General features: G+C 39.2%; 1 protein-coding gene across 2 annotated transcripts in view; it reads left to right on the forward strand.

The window, feature by feature from the left end:
* Nucleotides 1–17,325, forward strand: part of DHX57 (DExH-box helicase 57) — a 54,536-nt gene that overhangs the window by 23,186 nt on the left and 14,025 nt on the right. For both annotated transcript variants that reach the window (XM_045827716.1, XM_045827717.1), the window contains exons 11-19: nt 317–371; nt 1,850–2,055; nt 5,870–5,986; nt 8,619–8,715; nt 9,500–9,673; nt 10,245–10,445; nt 12,299–12,575; nt 16,806–16,901; nt 16,990–17,073. In XM_045827716.1, coding sequence (XP_045683672.1) covers nt 317–371; nt 1,850–2,055; nt 5,870–5,986; nt 8,619–8,715; nt 9,500–9,673; nt 10,245–10,445; nt 12,299–12,575; nt 16,806–16,901; nt 16,990–17,073 — 1,307 coding nt within the window. The remainder of the gene's footprint in view (nt 1–316; nt 372–1,849; nt 2,056–5,869; nt 5,987–8,618; nt 8,716–9,499; nt 9,674–10,244; nt 10,446–12,298; nt 12,576–16,805; nt 16,902–16,989; nt 17,074–17,325) is intronic.

A 17,325-nucleotide genomic window follows, 5' to 3' on the forward strand; every position in this document is an offset into this window, starting at 1 on the left:
CTGTGGGGGGAGTGGGGAGGATGGAAACAGCCTAACAAAATTTTTTTAAAAGGTAAAAAGTTTTATTAGCAAATGATCATCTTTTCACTTAGTTTTTTTCTTCACTAACCGAAATCTGTGCCTTACCATTTCTATCATTAAAAGCTTTTTTTAATTTTATAATTTTAAAACCACAAAACAAATAGTACCTTATTATGGCAAGCTTTGTTTTAAGAGAATTTTGCATATATAAACTATTGCAAGATAGTTGACAGGTATTCTGAGGCTTTTTTTTTTTTTCCTTTCATTTTATTTATTTTCTATTTTGTTTTCCCAGGTCGTACCTTTCCTGTTGATCAGTTTTTTCTAGAAGATGCAATTGCTGTGACAAGGTAAGGAAGACATTAATTAAAGTTTGATGAAAGTCTTTGAAAATAGAACTATTATTTTACATCAGAGTGCCAGGATACTAATAAATGTGATAGTTTTTCTTCTAATGTTTTCATTTGAGGGTTTTGTTTTCCCCTCGCAGCAAACATTTATTGTACAGAGTACCTGCGATGTGCAGGCAGTGCTGCGTGTTAGGAGCACTGACCCTGCACCCTAGTGCAGACTGTGGACTTCGGGTGACCCTGAGTGTCAGTGCAGGGTCATCAGTGGCAACAAATGACATTCTGGAGAGGTTGCTGTCAGCTGGGGGGTGCTGTGCATGTGTGGGGGAGACAGGACATATGGGAGATCTCTGTTCCTTCTGCTCAGTGTTGCTGTGAACCTAAACCTGCTCTAAAAATAAAGTTGATTTGAACAAATGCGGAAGGACCAAATGTATGGAGAATTTGGTCCTTGAAAAAAAGTACTGATTCTGTAGACAGACTGCCAATATTTAAATCCCTCTGCTAACTAAGGTAACATTGGTACCTTATTCTCTCTGTGACTCAGTTTCATCGTGTGTAAAATGGGTGTATTAACAGTAGCTATTTCACAGGGTTGTTATGAGGATAATGAATTAATTAATACTTGGAGTTAATTTTTGCCGGGTGCTTCAACTGGTAGGTACATAGCAAGTGCTTTATAAATGTTAGCTATTATTATCTTCATCATTCTACCCTCAAGAAGTTGCCGTATAGTTTGATGTTAAGATGTCTATATAATTTTAGTCCTGGGTGGCAAGTGGTAATGTCTGTTGGGTACAGATTTTTCTTCTTTGAGAGCCCTGCATCTTCTTGCTCCTCTTTATCCTTGAAGAGTCCCCAGAGCTTTATCCTGGCACTGTGTCTCCTCTCTGTTAAACTCTTTTTTAGTTCCCTTAGACTCGCGTGGTTGCAGCTGTCATCTCTGGCAGGGACTCCCCGATCAGTATCTTCATTCCTGGAGCCTGCGCTCCAGACCGAAAGCACCTTGATGTCTGGCATCATATACTCAGCTCAGAATTTTTCTCCTTCTCCCTGCTCCTTCCATTCCTTCTAAACCCCCACCCTGATTCTGTATTTATTTCATGGCACCATGCCCAAACCCAAAATCCAGACACAGGGGCTCTCGGACTTGAGTGTGCAATAAGTGTACTTAGAGAGCTTTCTGAAACTGTTGTTTTATGGGCCCCTTTCCATTTCCATTGAATGTGACTGTGGGGAAGTCATCTGTCAACTAGTTTACCTGTCTTTATTCTCTGACTTCTTCAAACTCGCTGCCTCCAGAATTACCTTAAACTAAAGCCAAAAGCACCCCAGTGTGTTCCCCACCAGAACCCTGGACTGGTGGATTAGAAACAGCATCATTGTGCTGAATGAGCACATAAAACAGGTGAATATTTCCGTTCATCTGCAGACCGCCCCCACACACACAGACACATCCCTTTGTTCGCCTTCCTCAGGTACGTGTTACAGGATGGAAGCCCGTATGTGCGCTCCCTGAAACAGATGTCAAAGGAGAAGCTTAAAGCAAGGCGCAACAGGACTGCGTTTGAAGAAGTGGAGGAAGACCTGAGGCTGTCCCTTCACCTCCAGGATCAGGACTCGGTGAAAGACGCAGTGCCAGACCAACAGTTAGATTTCAAGCAGCTGCTGGCCCGCTATAAAGGTAGAGTGCTTCCTGGGGGGTATTACGGGGGCGCCGAGATAACCACAGTTGACCACTAACAGCATGAGTTTGAACTATGAGTCTACTTGTGTGCATATTTTTAAAAGTAAGTACTATAAATGTATTTTTTCTTCCCTGTGACTTCTGAATAACATTTTCTTTTTAATACATAGTGCATACAAAATATATGTTACCAACTGTTATCAGTTTGGCTTCTTGTCAACAGTAGGCTATTAGTACTCAAGTTTCGGTGGGGTCAGAAGTTGTAAGTGAATTTTCGACGGTGCCAGGGTGTTGGCACCCCTAACCCCTGTGTTGTTGTTCAAGGGTCAGCTGCAGATTTTTGCCCCACTGTGATCCTGAAGAAGAATATGTGGCTCTTATACTCACATCGTCTTTCATTCATCAGAACAACCGTAAACTTAGAGCAGTTCCACTGTGTATCAGATTGTAATTGTTATTCTGTTTATCAGTGGGGTTTTTTTTCTGATTTTAAAAGAAATGTGTTTATTATAGAAAATTGGCAGGTAGTAAAATTTAAATTATATTCTTGAGTATTTTAGAATTTTTTAAAAGCCTTTATTTTTACTATTGACACTATCAAGATGTCCCCATTCCGTCCACCTTCACCCGGCCCTTCTTCCCCCCTGCAACCATCACCACACTGTCGTCTGTGTCTGTGGGTTATGCACGTATGCTCTTTGACTAATTCCTTCCCCTCTTTCATTTGTCCCCGCTCCGCCCTCCCCTCTGATGGCTGTCAGTGTATGATTATTTTTATGTGATTTCAAATTCAAAATTAAACTTTGTAAGACTATATTTGTACAATGAACTCATATATCCTTTACCCCAATTCACCAATTGTTGTTATTTTGCTTCATTTGTTTTATCATTTGCTCTGTATATATTTTTCCTGAACCTTTTGAAAGTGTATTGCAGATATGATGCTGCCTAATCCCTAACATTTCAGTATGTGTCTCCTAAGAACAAGAACATTCTTCTACATGAGCACAGGTCAATAATCAAAGTGAAGACATTTAACTGATATTATTACTTAATCCACAGTCCGTGTTCTAATTTTGCCAGTTACCTCAATAATGTCCTTTATTGCTATTTTTTCCTAGTCCAGGATCCAACCCAGGATTACATATTGTGTTTAGTTGTCATGTGCCTTTAGTTTTTCTGATCTAGAATTTCCTAGCCTTTACTTTTATTTATGACCGTGACTTTTTTTTTTTACACGAGTTTGGGCCAGTTTTGTAGAATGTTCCTCCATTTGGTCTGTCTAATGTTTCCCTATGATTCACTTTAGGGAATGCATTTTGGGTCAGAAAACCACAGAAACAATGTTGAGTCCTTCTTAGTACATCAGAAATACATGATGCTGGTTTGTCCTATAATTGGCGATGTTAACTTTGATCACCTTTAAGGTGATGTCAGCTAGGCTTTTCCCTTTTGTAGTTGTTATTTATTCCCTTTATAATTAATAAATTGTTTGTGGAGAGACACTTGAGACCTTTTATATATCCTATAATATTCCCAAAATTTCACCCTCTAGTTTTAGCATTATTCATGGGCTTTTCAAATAACATGTGTTGAGGGCCCACCCAGTGCTGAGCATGTTTGTATGCTGTGTTGTTAGGTGCTCCCTCCTCCCATGCCAGACCCACCCAGCTGTTCTTTGTTCCTGGGTAGTCTTCTGCACGGATAAGCTGAGCTGAACCCACAGAAACCCCAGGGCTACTACTTCTGCTTTCTTCCTGAAATCCTAGACCAGAGATAGGTCTCAGCTGCTTTTCCTGCCTTCGGTTCCCTGGACTGCCACCCACCCCGTGTTACTGCCTCAGTAGGAGCAGAGGCAAGTGAGGCTTCCTTTTTCTCCTTCCCCCAGACTCTCTTCCCACTTTTGCATGGGGAGTGGTAGTCATCAAGGAATTTGGGCAGTAGTAGTGACTCTGCTGTTTAGAAAGATAAGCAGATATGATCTGAAGCCACAGTTCTTTTTTTTTAATATTTTATTTATTTTTTTTCAGAGAGGGAATGGAGGGAGAAAGAGAGAGAGAAACATCGATGTGCGATTGTTGGGGGTCATGGCCTGCAACCCAGGCATGTACCCTGACTGGGAATTGAACCTGCGACACTTTGGTTTGCAGCCCCAGCTCAATCCACTGAGCTATGCCAGCCAGGGCTGAAGCCACAGTTCTTATCCTTGCTATACCTCAGTTTCCTTATCTATAAAATGGAGTTATTTGGGGATTGAATGAGATAGTACAAATCCACAGCCTAGTGCCCAGCTAGCAGGTGCACATTTGTGATTCTAATTAAAATATATTTGACTCCAAAGTTTGTGTTCTTTCTGTACATTATAACAGCTGACAATCCCCATTTCCTTATTCTACTAAATTATGGAATGGGAAAAATCCTTTTGGTTTTTCTTTTGAAATTAAGAGCTATGACTGGGTCTAAGCAGTGCCTTTCTCATTTCAAGCATAGAGGTACCCACAGCCCAGAAAGCACTTCTGAGAATTCCTTTCTAAGGAAGGAGGATGGCAGATTTGGGTCAGAAAACCCAGCTTTGCTGCTAGCTTCTGTATGGTGCTGGGCTGGTGCCCAGCTTCTCTGAACCTCCCTCCCCTGTTAGAGAGACAGACTTGATCCCTTTATTCTCAGCACCCTTGCACTTTTCAGAAAATTAAAGAATGTCCCCAAGCTCAATTTTTAAAAAATAATAACAGTCCTTTAAAATATGTAATTGATTAGTAAAAACTGCCAAAGTATTTAAAAATATTTTTTAATGATTTTCACTTCTCTTCCTCTTTTTTTCAGTTAGTTGATCTTTCTGCTTTTTGGAAAGTCTGGCTATGTGGAATCCTGACAAACAGAAATGATTCCTTCTCCACCTTCCACACCCAGCCACACCCTTATTTGCCTAGCCTGTTCCTTTCTCTTTGTGTTTGACAAGTACAGAGTTTGCTCTGCCAGAAAAACATTTTTTAGAAACTTTTTCCCTTCTTCAAACTTTACAACATTAATATAGGAGGCTTCCCTTTCTCGCTACCAGTTCCTGTTAGGCTATTGTTAGGGTGATGGCCCTAGGAGGACCCAAGAAGAAAGGGCAGCAGTCTCTGGAGAGTGTGTCTCCCCAAGAATGTGCTATTCATTTTTCAAAGACCTGGCTGGGTCTTGTGGTACAACCCCAAGAACCATCCATTATACCAGGCTCAGATACGTTAGGAGGATAGCGTAGACCCTTCACCTGAAAGTCCGTGGAGGACTTCAGAGATGTTGGTGAAGCCATTGAAATCACGTGTATTTTTTTGTGAAGATTCGTAACTTTTACCATTTTCTCAAATGAACTGAAAGGTCAAGAATCACTGTTATAAAGGTGCTGGCGGAAGTTGTGGCTTCTGTCCGCCGATTTCCTCGGGTTAATGTTTCCTGGACTTCAGTCTGACCTGACTTGTGCCTTGATTGAATCTGGAAGGAGTTTCTAAAATGGGTTTGACTTTGAACTTTATTTCTAGGACTGAAATTGTCAACAAGTATGTGATGGATAAAGAGGGGAAGGCAGGAGGGGAGAGTGGCCTACCTGGGCCTTCCCAGCAGGGGTTAGGAGCCTGCTCTTGGGGTCGCTGTTCAAGCAAAAGTGCTTTGAGTGAGTGTGCATGTTCTGAGAAACTGAAAGAAAAATTCATTTAGTACGTTAAATGTAAACATCTGTGTTATTAAATCACATCAAGACACTCACCTAGTTCACAGGCATATTGTCTTTAATAAGGTATAATTATCCTTCTCATTTTTACCTTCCTTTCAGGGGTTAGCAAATCAGTCATCAAAACGATGTCCGTGATGGATTTTGAAAAGGTTAACCTTGAATTAATAGAAGCCTTGTTAGAATGGATCGTAGATGGAAGGCACTCCTACCCCCCAGGTAACTGCTTGTTGTCTTCACTTAACGTGGCCGATGGCAGAAGGGAAGGGAGCTTGCTTACGGAGACCGGAGACCACAGGCGCTAGGGACATCCTCCCTTCCTGGAGCCCTGCCCAGCATTTTACCCCAGTTGTGTCTAAAGTTGCTTATTAGGCTTTTGGGGGGAAATTTTACCTTTTACCTTTTGAGGTTCACCCACTTTTTTTGCTCTGCACCCTTGCTCTCACCAAACAAAAAGATATTAATGATACAGAGTCCCAAAGGGAAAAGGCTGAAAAGAAGGCCTGACGATCCACACATCACACACACACAGTCCCTGGCTAAAGGGGAGGCCAGTCCTGAGGACTGACTCCCCGAAGGCTCTGCGCCTGGAGGCCATGGGGCCCTGGGGTTAGGAGGATAGCTGTAGAGTCTGATAAACGTCCCAGCCCAGGAACTCCGTAACCTTGGGTAAAGTCCTTGTTTTTTTCTGTGCCTCAGTTTTCTTATTTGTAGAATGAAGACACTAGTAAATCCTCTTAGGTAAAGCTGTCTCGATGAGTAAAAGAAACCATATGTAAAGCATTTAGCACAGTGCCTGGCATGTAGTTAATGCCAAGTAGATGTTACCTCTAATAATAATGATAATATTTATAATTATCATCACTATTATTACTATCACTGTTCATACTGCTGCTGACATAGCACACAGCAATCACTGCTTTCCCCTCCTCACTGTGTGCCCCCCTGGGGCATTCTCTACTTCACGTGCAGCCCCTTGTCCCCAGAGTGAATGGCCCAGGTCTTCCCGTAACTGAATCCTTCGTGTCATTCAGGGTTTTGACATATCTGTTGTCTTGCTCTCCCTACTCCATTATACTATCCAAAAATGATTTTTATTTTTGTTACAGCACTTAACAGTACCCAAATTACAGTGCTGCTTACTGACAGTCTCCCTCAATAGAATGTAAGTTCCTTAAGAACAGGATTTCTTGTGCACCATTGTATTCCTCAGACCCTAACCCAGTGCCTGCAAGGTTTAGGGACAGAGTCCATGTTTGTTGCATGAATCGGTGCCATCAATACTGAATGACCATTAAGCCGAGTAATAGATCAAACAATTACATTATGTGCTCATAACACAGTGCCTTAGGGAAATGGGAATGGCTGCCCTCCTCTGCTTAGACCAGCGAGTTTCAACCTTTTTCATCTCATGGCACACATAAATTAATTACTAAAGTTCTGTGGCACGCCCAAAAATATATGTTTTGTCAATCTAACAGAAAAAAATAAGTATAAGTTTGATTGATTTACAAAAATAATAACAAAAGTAATTACCTACACTTTTTGCTCCAAAGTGACTTTTTAAAAAATCAGGTGCCTGTATTTATATATAAGGATTTCTGATACCAAGAATTAACCAATCAGATGCAGCCTTATTATGCAACATGACCAGTAAAATGCAACTATCTTTATGACCTATATATTTATGGTTCAAGACAGGGCATTTACAATGGATGGCTTTTGTATTGGCTCTTGTCATTTTTTTATTTGACAATCTGAGTGAAATGAAGTCAGTACCCCTGACTAAATAGTCGAGTATTGCACACTTTAAAAATCCTTGCAGCACACCGATTGAAAATCACTGGCTTAGACTTTAATCATTATGTGGTAATTTGTAGAGATGTGTGAACCACATAAAATATTAAACTGCCTTGTTTCTGATCTCTTAGCAAGTCATTAATGTTGGTTAATGCATTATCACCAGACTTAATGTCTTATTTCATAAAAGAAAAGACTTATTATTGAAAAAAATCAAGAATAGCAGGCAAAAAATATTAGAAAATTACTGCATTCAAAGCCAAGTAGATGTAGTGTTTAGGGAGTCAGTGATAAACCTGTGAGTATCAGAGATATCCCTGATACATATGGTCAAGCTACAAGGGCAAGACAGATCAGAAAGCATACAAAAACATAGACAAAATATTTTCTTCCCTCCGTATAGATGATATTACCACTCTTAAATATGGTATTGTAATAGGGAGGAGCATAAAGTATGTAGTGGAAAGAGCATGAACCTGATGCCAGAAACCCTAGGTTTGTGTCCGAGCTCCACTCCTGTTAACTCTGTGACCTGGCCAGGTTACAGAGTCTCTGTAAGTGCACTAAAATGTTTAGAGCTCTGCTAGTGATGCTTGGATAACTTAAGGCACTATATTTTCCCACGCTCCTGTTTTTCTTGTTAGAGAAAGATAATACCCTATTCATTTGGTAGTCATTTATTCAGAAAATGTATTTTAAAGGGTTCTCATCTATTAAATCATTGGGGACTTTACAGAAAAAATTGAGGCCCTGGATTGAGGGCTGGCCTGCAAACCCAAAGGTTGCCAGTTCGATTCCCAGTCAGGGCATATTCTTGGGTCACAAGCCAGGTCCCCAGTAGGGGGCGTGCGAGAGGCAACCACACATTGATGTTTCTCTTTCTCCCTCCCTTCCCTTCTCTCTATAAATGAATAAATAAAATCTTATTTTTAATTTTTGAAAAATTGAAAGTGAAAAATCTCAGATTACATTTCTTCATTTAAAATAGCTTTATAATTTGTTATTTTTTCCTTTTCTGAATCTATTAGATTGATTATTTTTATATACCCAGGTGCTATACTTGTATTTTTACCGGGATTGGCAGAAATCAAAATGCTTTATGAACAACTACAGTCTAATTCTCTTTTCAACAACAGACGCAGTAATCGGTAAGTTAATTGCTTCTTGTATCCTCTGTCATCTATTGCAGTTCTACTCGAAGATAAGCAACCAGCAAGGTCTTTTTAAGAAGCATCACCCTCTTTAGATTCTGGTGTCACTCCTCAAGAATATGTTTGTTTATGCCAGCTGGAAATAGACAAACCTGTCTGTTCCAGGAAATCAATCATTCCCATTCCATTCAATGAAAATATTTCTCTGAGCACAGTGACTCAGCAAAATTGCATGTCATTTCAGTTGCCAGATACAAGGGTTAGGAGAAGCCAATGTTAGTAACAACAGAGAAATGCTACCGTTTTTAGAAAAAAAATAATTTTCAATGGTTCCTATTCTGGGGACAAGAAACGTCCCTTCATATCGAAGGGACAACTACTTGATGGTTGAACACTCCCTGGAAATATAAGAATGAAATTTCTTAGTGTGCATCACTGGCTCTGCCTCTCTTTCTCTGGATTTAAAGGTGGGGAACACATGGTTCTTTGTGTGTTCTAGTCCTGCTACTTGTGGAATATCAACTGTTTTAGTCCTCTTGATTATTGACTACTCAGTTACACTCCAGTTTTCCCAAGTTGATGCAAGGTTTTTAGTTCATAGAACTGAGTAAGTACTTTGTAGAATCAGAAATAATCTTCCCACTCAGAAGAGCTGGGCCCTGAGGACAGGTGGTGGGGAAGCTGCTGATACTTGGTGGGATCACTGACTAGGAAATCACCCACTAGAACCCAATTCCAGCGCTTTATGCTCTAACACTAATGTGCGCCTGTTGCCTTTCAGATGTGTTGTTCACCCCCTGCATTCGTCTTTGTCCAGTGAAGAGCAGCAGGCTGTGTTTATAAAGCCTCCTGTAGGTGTAACTAAGATAATAATCTCCACCAACATTGCTGAGACCTCCATAACCATCGATGATGTTGTCTATGTCATCGATTCTGGGAAAATGAAAGAAAAGAGGTATTCTCTTTTGGTGATATAAGGGAGGGGCTAAAGATGCCTTAATTAGAGTGACACAGCTCTTAATAGCTAATTACTGTTTTAAAAAGTATTGTATGAAAACTATGTGGATATTATGAGTGAGTATATAGCTGGACCATAATCTTAAAGTCAAACAGAGATAGAAAGTTTAAAGTTCTAACTTGGAAGTAATTAACTAGTTTTCCTCTCTTTTTTTATAGCTTTACATGTGCTTGAATGAAAAAGAGTTGATATGTGTTAATTAGTTTGATATCGGTAATCATTTCACAGTGTCTACATATGTCAAAACATCACATGGCATGCCTTAAATACATATAATTTTTATTTGTCAGAAATAAATAAACGTGAGAAAGAATTTAAAAAAAAAAGTTAAAGAAACTGTATGTAGGGACATTTGATGCCATTTAAATTAGCACTGTGCTTCCACCAGGGACTTCGCTGTCACAGAACACAGAGGATCCTAGGTGGTTCATCTGGTCTGTCCGTGCTACATAGAGCCTTGGCCATGTTTTTAGAAAATAACTTTGTTACACTTTCTTTTTCTTTATAGATATGATGCCAGCAAAGGGATGGAAAGCCTAGAGGACACGTTTGTCTCTCAAGCCAATGCTCTGCAAAGAAAAGGCCGAGCAGGTCGTGTTGCATCTGGGGTCTGCTTCCACTTATTCACCAGCCATCACTTCAATCACCAGCTCTTAAAGCAGCAGCTACCGGAAATACAAAGAGTGCCATTGGAACAGCTCTGTCTAAGGTACATCCCCGTTTGCTTTTTCTTAGTAAGAGACATTTTTCAAAAAGTGTACAGAGAGCCCTGACCAGTGTGGCTCAGTTGGTTGGGCATCAGCCTGCAAGGCCAAGGGTCCCTGGTTCAATTTCCCATTCAGGGCATATGCCTGGGTTGCAGGTTCAGTCCCCGGCTGGGACACATATGACAGGCAACTGATCAATATTTCTCTGTCACTTCGATGTTTCTCTCCCTGTCTTTCTCCTTCCCTTCCCCTCTCTTAAAAAATAAGTAAATCCTTTTTAAAAAAAGTGGACAAAGAAAGAGCTTTTCAGTTTTGCCTTTACCGTTCCTTTAACTTTCTGCACATAAAGATCCCTTACATTGCAGAGGATGGCCCTAAAATAGACTGTAGTATATATTTGTCAGTCATAAAAGTATTCTAACTTATCAAGAAATAAGTTAGAGGTACCATTAATATTAAGTCATCACAGGTAAAAATCTGTAGCCTCATTATCAGAGCAAAGTAAACAAAAACTACTTGAAAACACCATTACTTACAGTAAGCAAATAAAATTAATATGATAAAATGGAATTTAATAAATGAATGGTCAAACTCAATGTTGAAGCTGCAGAACCTATGGTTCAACCTTTCTGAAAAGTTGCTTGGTATTATACAATGATTCTAAAACTATGCACCCCCTTTGACCCAGTTATCACTTTGAGGGAATGTGCCCATAAAATAATAACGCAAAGGAAAAAAAGTTACTTGTGCAAAGCTGTTACAGCTCTTTTTTTATCCAGCAGATTTATTGTTGAGAGCGTTAATTTCCAAGGCTTTGGCTAAGCTGAGTGATGCTGTAGGATACAAGACACCGTCCCTGTTTTCAGGTGCCCCTGGTCAGGTCTTAAGAAACTGGGCAAGCAGGTGCTCTGGACTCAGGTAATAGCAGAGCAAATGAATAGCAGAGGAGGGATCTGAGAGAGCTTTGGAAGTTGACTGACCCTTGAGGGAGGACGAGAGAAGGGGAAATGTAATATATGTAGCATATATGATTTAAAAACAACTCAAATACAACAGTGGGGAAATAGGTAAGTTATATAGGCCAATATGGTTCTTTTTTTCTTTCTTTTTGCCATTCAAAATTTAAGTAAGTGGATTACTATCAAGGCATGTGTTAAAGTGACACATCTACATGATTTAAGTGGAAAAAAGCTAGATACCAAATATGTACATATTAGTAAACATGTAAAATTGTATGTTTATGGGTTCACAGCTTTAAAAGGACATACAGAGGTTGGCAGAAGTAGGTTTATAGTTGTTCGTGTGGAGATAATAAAAACAGGGAAGTTCAATAATAATAAATAAATAATAATACAAAAATAAACTTTCATATACTCACAACTGTAAACCTACTTTTGCCCACCCCTGTACAAGTGAAATAAATTTTATATGTATTAGATTTTCCGCTTCTGAAAACAAACAGTAGCCTTTCAAGAGATGTCAAAAGGCAGGACACAATGCAGATTGATTTTCTAAACAATTACTGTGCAATATTAGATACGGGAAAGAGAGTAAGTGGATTTACTTCCTGATTTGATCCCATTGTTGTGGAAAGAAGCATTTTGAAAATTTATAGAGAGATTTTTATTCTGAATCTCAGTAAGGTTCAGGGCCTGAAAGTGTTTCTGCAATTTATTGCTAGAGCATAAGGAAGCATAAGAGATTTTAAAAATTTTTTAATTTTGGTTTAAAATTTTTGTTTGGTTTATGAAAGCATATATCTAGAAAATTATAAATTATTTTCATTCAAGAAAGAAGCTTATTCCTTGGTGTGATCCCACCACAAATAAAATTGACAAATTATTTTTTTTTCCAGAATTAAAATTTTAGAGATGTTTAGCACTCATACTCTCCAGTCTGTGTTCGCTCGGCTCATTGAACCGCCACACCCTGATTCTCTTCGTGCCTCAAAGATACGATTACGAGACTTGGGAGCATTAACTCCGGATGAAAAACTGACCCCCCTAGGGTATCACTTGGCCTCTCTGCCCGTGGATGTGAGAATCGGCAAACTGATGCTGTTCGGGTCTATCTTCCGCTGCTTGGATCCTGCTCTCACCATTGCTGCCAGTTTGGCTTTTAAGTCTCCTTTTGTAAGTAAACAACATTCATCTGAACTGGAGGCCACTGGTCTCTATGGGGCCCTGGGGGCTGCAGGGTTATTTGAGCTTCCAAAAAATGTTCTCATATGTGGTATGTGAATTTTTCAGGGGATAATGTCTCTAACTTTTATCTGATCTTCAAATAAATCCATGCCTCAAACAAAGACTGAGAACTGGAAATCCAACTTATTAAAATAATCTAAATTGATGATGTTTTTTATTATATCTACTATACTTGCTCATTATAGAAAAATTAAAAAATGCAATAAGTAAAAGGTGCCCTGCTGGATTTTAACAAGCAGTGAAATACATTGGACCGCTTTTTATAAAACAGATTTTTTGAAATATAATTTATCCAAAGTGTACAATTCAGTAGTTTTTAGTAGTGTGCAGTCATCACCATAGTCAGTTTTAGAATGTTCCGCCACCTCATACAGGGACCCTGTAGCTATCACTCCCCAATCCCTTCCAATCCCCCTGCCCACGCTAGGCCTGGGCAACCACCAGCCTACTTTTTGTCTTCATGGATTTGCCTCCTCTGGAATTTCCTACTGAAGAAATAATATATGACCTTTGTGATTGGCCTTTTCACTTAGCATAATTTTTTTTGTTGTTTATTTTGTTTTGCTTAGGGTTTTCTGCATAATGCTTTTAAGATTCCTCTTTGTTATAGCATTTATTAGTACTTCATTCCTTTTATGAACAAGTAATATTCTTTTGTATGGATAATACCACATTTTGTGTTTGCATCCAGTACTTGATGGACATTTATGGTTGTTTCCACCGATGGTTATAAGCATTCACATACAAGTTTTTATGTGGACCTATGTTTTTGGTTGTCGTGGGTCACCTAGGAGTGAAATTACTGGCTTAAATGGTAACTCTGCATTCAACTTACTGCGGAATTTCCAGACCCTTTCCGAGTAGCTGCATGTTACATTCCATCAGCATTTCATCAGGGTGGCAGTTTCTCTGCATCCTCGCCAACACTTGTTGTTCTCTGACTTTTTTATTATAAACACCCCAAGGGGTGTGGATTTATGGTTTTCATTTGTATTTTCATTATGGCTACCAATATTAAAGATCTTTTAATTTGCTTATGGGTCGTTTCTATTTTGTCTTTCAAGAAATGTCTGCTCAGATCTTTTGCCCATTTTCTAATTGGGTTATTTGTTTTTTTCATTACTGAGTTGTTAGAATTCAATATATATTCTGGATACAAGTCCCTTATCAGATAAATGATTTGCAAATACTTTCTCCCATTCTGTGGGTTACCTTTTTAACAATCTTAATATATCCCTTGAAACACAAAAGTCTTTAATTTTGACAAAGTCCAGTTTATCTAATTGTTGCCTTAGAAATCCATTCCTAAATTCAAAGGCATAAAGATTCATCCCTCTGTTTTCTTCTCAGAACTTCATAGCTTTAACTCTTACATCGTGGTCGTTGGTCCATTTTGAGTTCATTGTTGTACATGGTGTGAGGCGAGAATCCAACTTCCTTCTTTTGCATGTGATTCAGTCGTCCCAGCACCATTTGTTGAAAAGACTGTTCCTTCCCCCCTGAGTGGGTTTAACATGCTTGTCAACAATCAATTGACCATGGGTACATGGGTTTATTTCTAGACTCGATTTTATTCTTTTCAGTACCACACTGTCTTGATGACTAGTTTTATAGTTTGTTTTGAAATCAGAAAGTGTGAGTCCTCCAGTTTGTCCTTTTGTTATTTTGTTGAGGATTTTCATCAACAAAATGAAATGATGATATGAATGAAATATCAGGAATTATCAGGAATATGAAAATGAAATGATAGGAAATATCAGGAAATATCAGGAATATGAAAATACAGGATTTTCATATCTGTATTTAGACTAGATACTGCTCTGTAATTTTCTTTTCCTTGTAATCTCTTTTTCTGGCTTTGGTATCAGTAATACTGGCCACATAAAATTATTCTTCTGTTTGTTTTGTTTTTTGAAGAATTTATGAGGAATCAGTATTAATTCTTTAAATGTTTGGTAGAATTCAGTGGTGAGGCCATCTAGGCTCTTCCTTGTGGGTAGTTCTTGGTTGCTATTCCAGTCTCTTCACTAGTTATAGGTCTTCAGATTGTTCAGTTCTTTTTGAGTTAGTGTTGATGGTTTGTATTTTTCTAGGCATTTGTCCATTTCATCTAACTCATCTAGATGAGTTATCTAACTCATTAACATACAGTGATTCATAGTTTCCTTTATAGACCTTTTATTTCTTTTTTAAATGTAATCTTTATTATATATTTTTTTCCATTGCCATTTAGTCCCCTTAAAATCCCCTCCCAGTAATCACCAGACCTTTTATTTCTGAGGTTGGTAGTAACAGCCCCTCTTTCGTTTCTTTAAGATTTTATTTATTTATTTTTAGAGAGAGGGAAAAAGAGAGAGAAAGAGGGGTACAGAAACATCGGTGTGTGGTTGCCTCTTGCATGCCCCCAGCTGGGGACCCAGCCTGAAAACCAGGCATGTGCCCTAACTGGGAATGAAACTGGCAACCCCCTGGTTCTCGGGCCAGCACTCAGTCCACTCAGCCACACCAGCCAGGGTTCATTTCTGCTTCTAGTAATTTGATCCTTCTCTCTTTTTTTTCTGGTCAAGTTAACTAAAGGTTTGTCACTTTTACTGATCTTTCTAGACAACCAGATTTTGATATCATTGATTTCCCCTATTATTTTTTTATTCTGTTTTATTAATTTCTGTTCCTTTTTATTTTCTTCATTCTGTTTGTTTTAGGCTTAGTTAGCGCTTCTTTTTCTAGTGTCTTAAGGTAGGAGGTTAGGATATTGATTCGAGATCTTTCTTTTCTAATATAGAGACTTAACAACTGTACATTTTCCTCTAAGGACTGGGTTAGCCACATTTCAATATTTTGATATGTTGTATCTTCATTTTCATTCATCTTAAGTATTTTCTGATTTTCCTTTGCAGTTCTTCTGTGACCCATTGGTTATTTAGGCATATGTTCTTTAATTTCCACATAATTGCCAGTTTTCCAATTTTTTCCACTATTGATTTCTTATTTCATTCTATTTTGGTCAGAAAACATACTTTATATTATTTCAGTCCTTCAGAATGTAGTAAGCTTGGAATTATGGCCAAGCATATAGTCTGTCCTGGAGGGTACTTGTGTGGATTTGGGAACGGATATTCTGCTCCTGTTGAGTAGTGTTCCTCTGCCTTATTCTCACCGCGGCTTATCTCCGAGAGATAGGGGAGCAGATGAATGTAGCCATTTCCTTCACTTTTCATGTTATACTTCATGGGATTGTAAGCAACATAGATCTGCAAGATCTTAGTTCAGCCCCTTCATTTAACAATAAATGACAAAAACAAGGGCCAGAATAAGGGATGTAGCTTGCTCAGGGATAATAGGTCACTACCGTTGTGAGTAGGACCTCCATCTCAAACATCCAAGTAAACCTCTCACTGACTGTTTTGTTTTATTGGAATACAGAAATGTTAGAAATATGGATGTCACCCTTAGTCTAAACTGAGCCCCTGTCCTCTGCTGGGTTATAATATGTTAATCTCCCAAATGTAATCCTTTTCCCACTGGTCCTCCTAAAAAGGAAGGTGTTAGCTATGAAGGTGTTTTGGGGAGAGGATAAGGGGTTACCCTCTTGTCCTCTAGAGGATAAGAACTAGAGAGAAGCACCAGTGAGTGTAAAATGATTGCCGGCAGTGTTTTAGCTCGGGCCCAGCTTGGGCTTGTTATGAGGAGCCACTGCAGCTCATGGGGGCGTCTTCAGTGCAGGTGCGTGCAGGGAGGAGGAAACACTGAGAATTAAGTTCTCAGCTAATTTTACAAATTCATAGGGAAAGGAGGACCAGTAAGCATTATAAAAAGTAGGAAGAAAATATTAGTTATGGTTATAGAAGTAACGGAGGCTCGAGTATAAATTATAAGAGTCTGTAAAGATACTGCAGTGTTAGAATTTTAGATTTTAGATCTAGCTTTTAGAAGGAGTGGCTCTTTGACATCTTGCTCCTGGGAACTAAAAGACCCTGTAGAGCTTACTTAGTTGGGCAGGAACTCACAAGGACAAACAGGTGGTAGCTTGCCCTTGACCACCATGACTGCCGTTAATCAGCCACTCACTGAGTTCTCTTTGTTCCACACAACACGCTTCCCAGGGCACCTGGCCTCGGCCTTGGGAAGCCCACCTGAAACCTGGTGTTCCCCATTTAGGTGTCTCCCTGGGATAAGAAAGAGGAAGCTAACCAGAAGAAGTTAGAATTTGCATTTGCAAACAGTGATTATCTGGCCCTCCTACGAGCATACAAGGTAAGTATATAACCTATTAGCTGAGGTTGATTTCCAGAGTTGGCGCTAAACACAGAGGAAGTTCATTTTGATTTTCCCCAAAATTTAGGGATGGCAGCTAAGTGTGAAAGAAGGTATGCGTACCAGTTACAATTACTGCAGACAAAACTTCTTGTCAGGAAGAGTTCTTCAGGTGAGTCCTTTCTCTGGCACTTTGTTTTCATTCATTTTGTTGTGGCAGCACAGCAGAGGGTGTTGCAGCCTGATCTTGCTTGTCTTACCTTGACACTGAAAATGTCACTTCTGGAATATTCTTAGCTTTAGCGGCTGTGTGAAACAGACTCCTGAACTATGTGTGACATCAGGCCTTCTGAGCTAACCCTTTAACTGACCAATTTTTCCTCTTTTCAGTGAACCTATGTTTATTTACGTGTATATGGAGGGT

This window comes from Phyllostomus hastatus, unplaced genomic scaffold (genome assembly GCF_019186645.2).
Source record: "Phyllostomus hastatus isolate PE091 unplaced genomic scaffold, TTU_PhHast_1.1 phas_scaffold_78, whole genome shotgun sequence".
Classification (NCBI taxonomy): domain Eukaryota; kingdom Metazoa; phylum Chordata; class Mammalia; order Chiroptera; family Phyllostomidae; genus Phyllostomus; species Phyllostomus hastatus.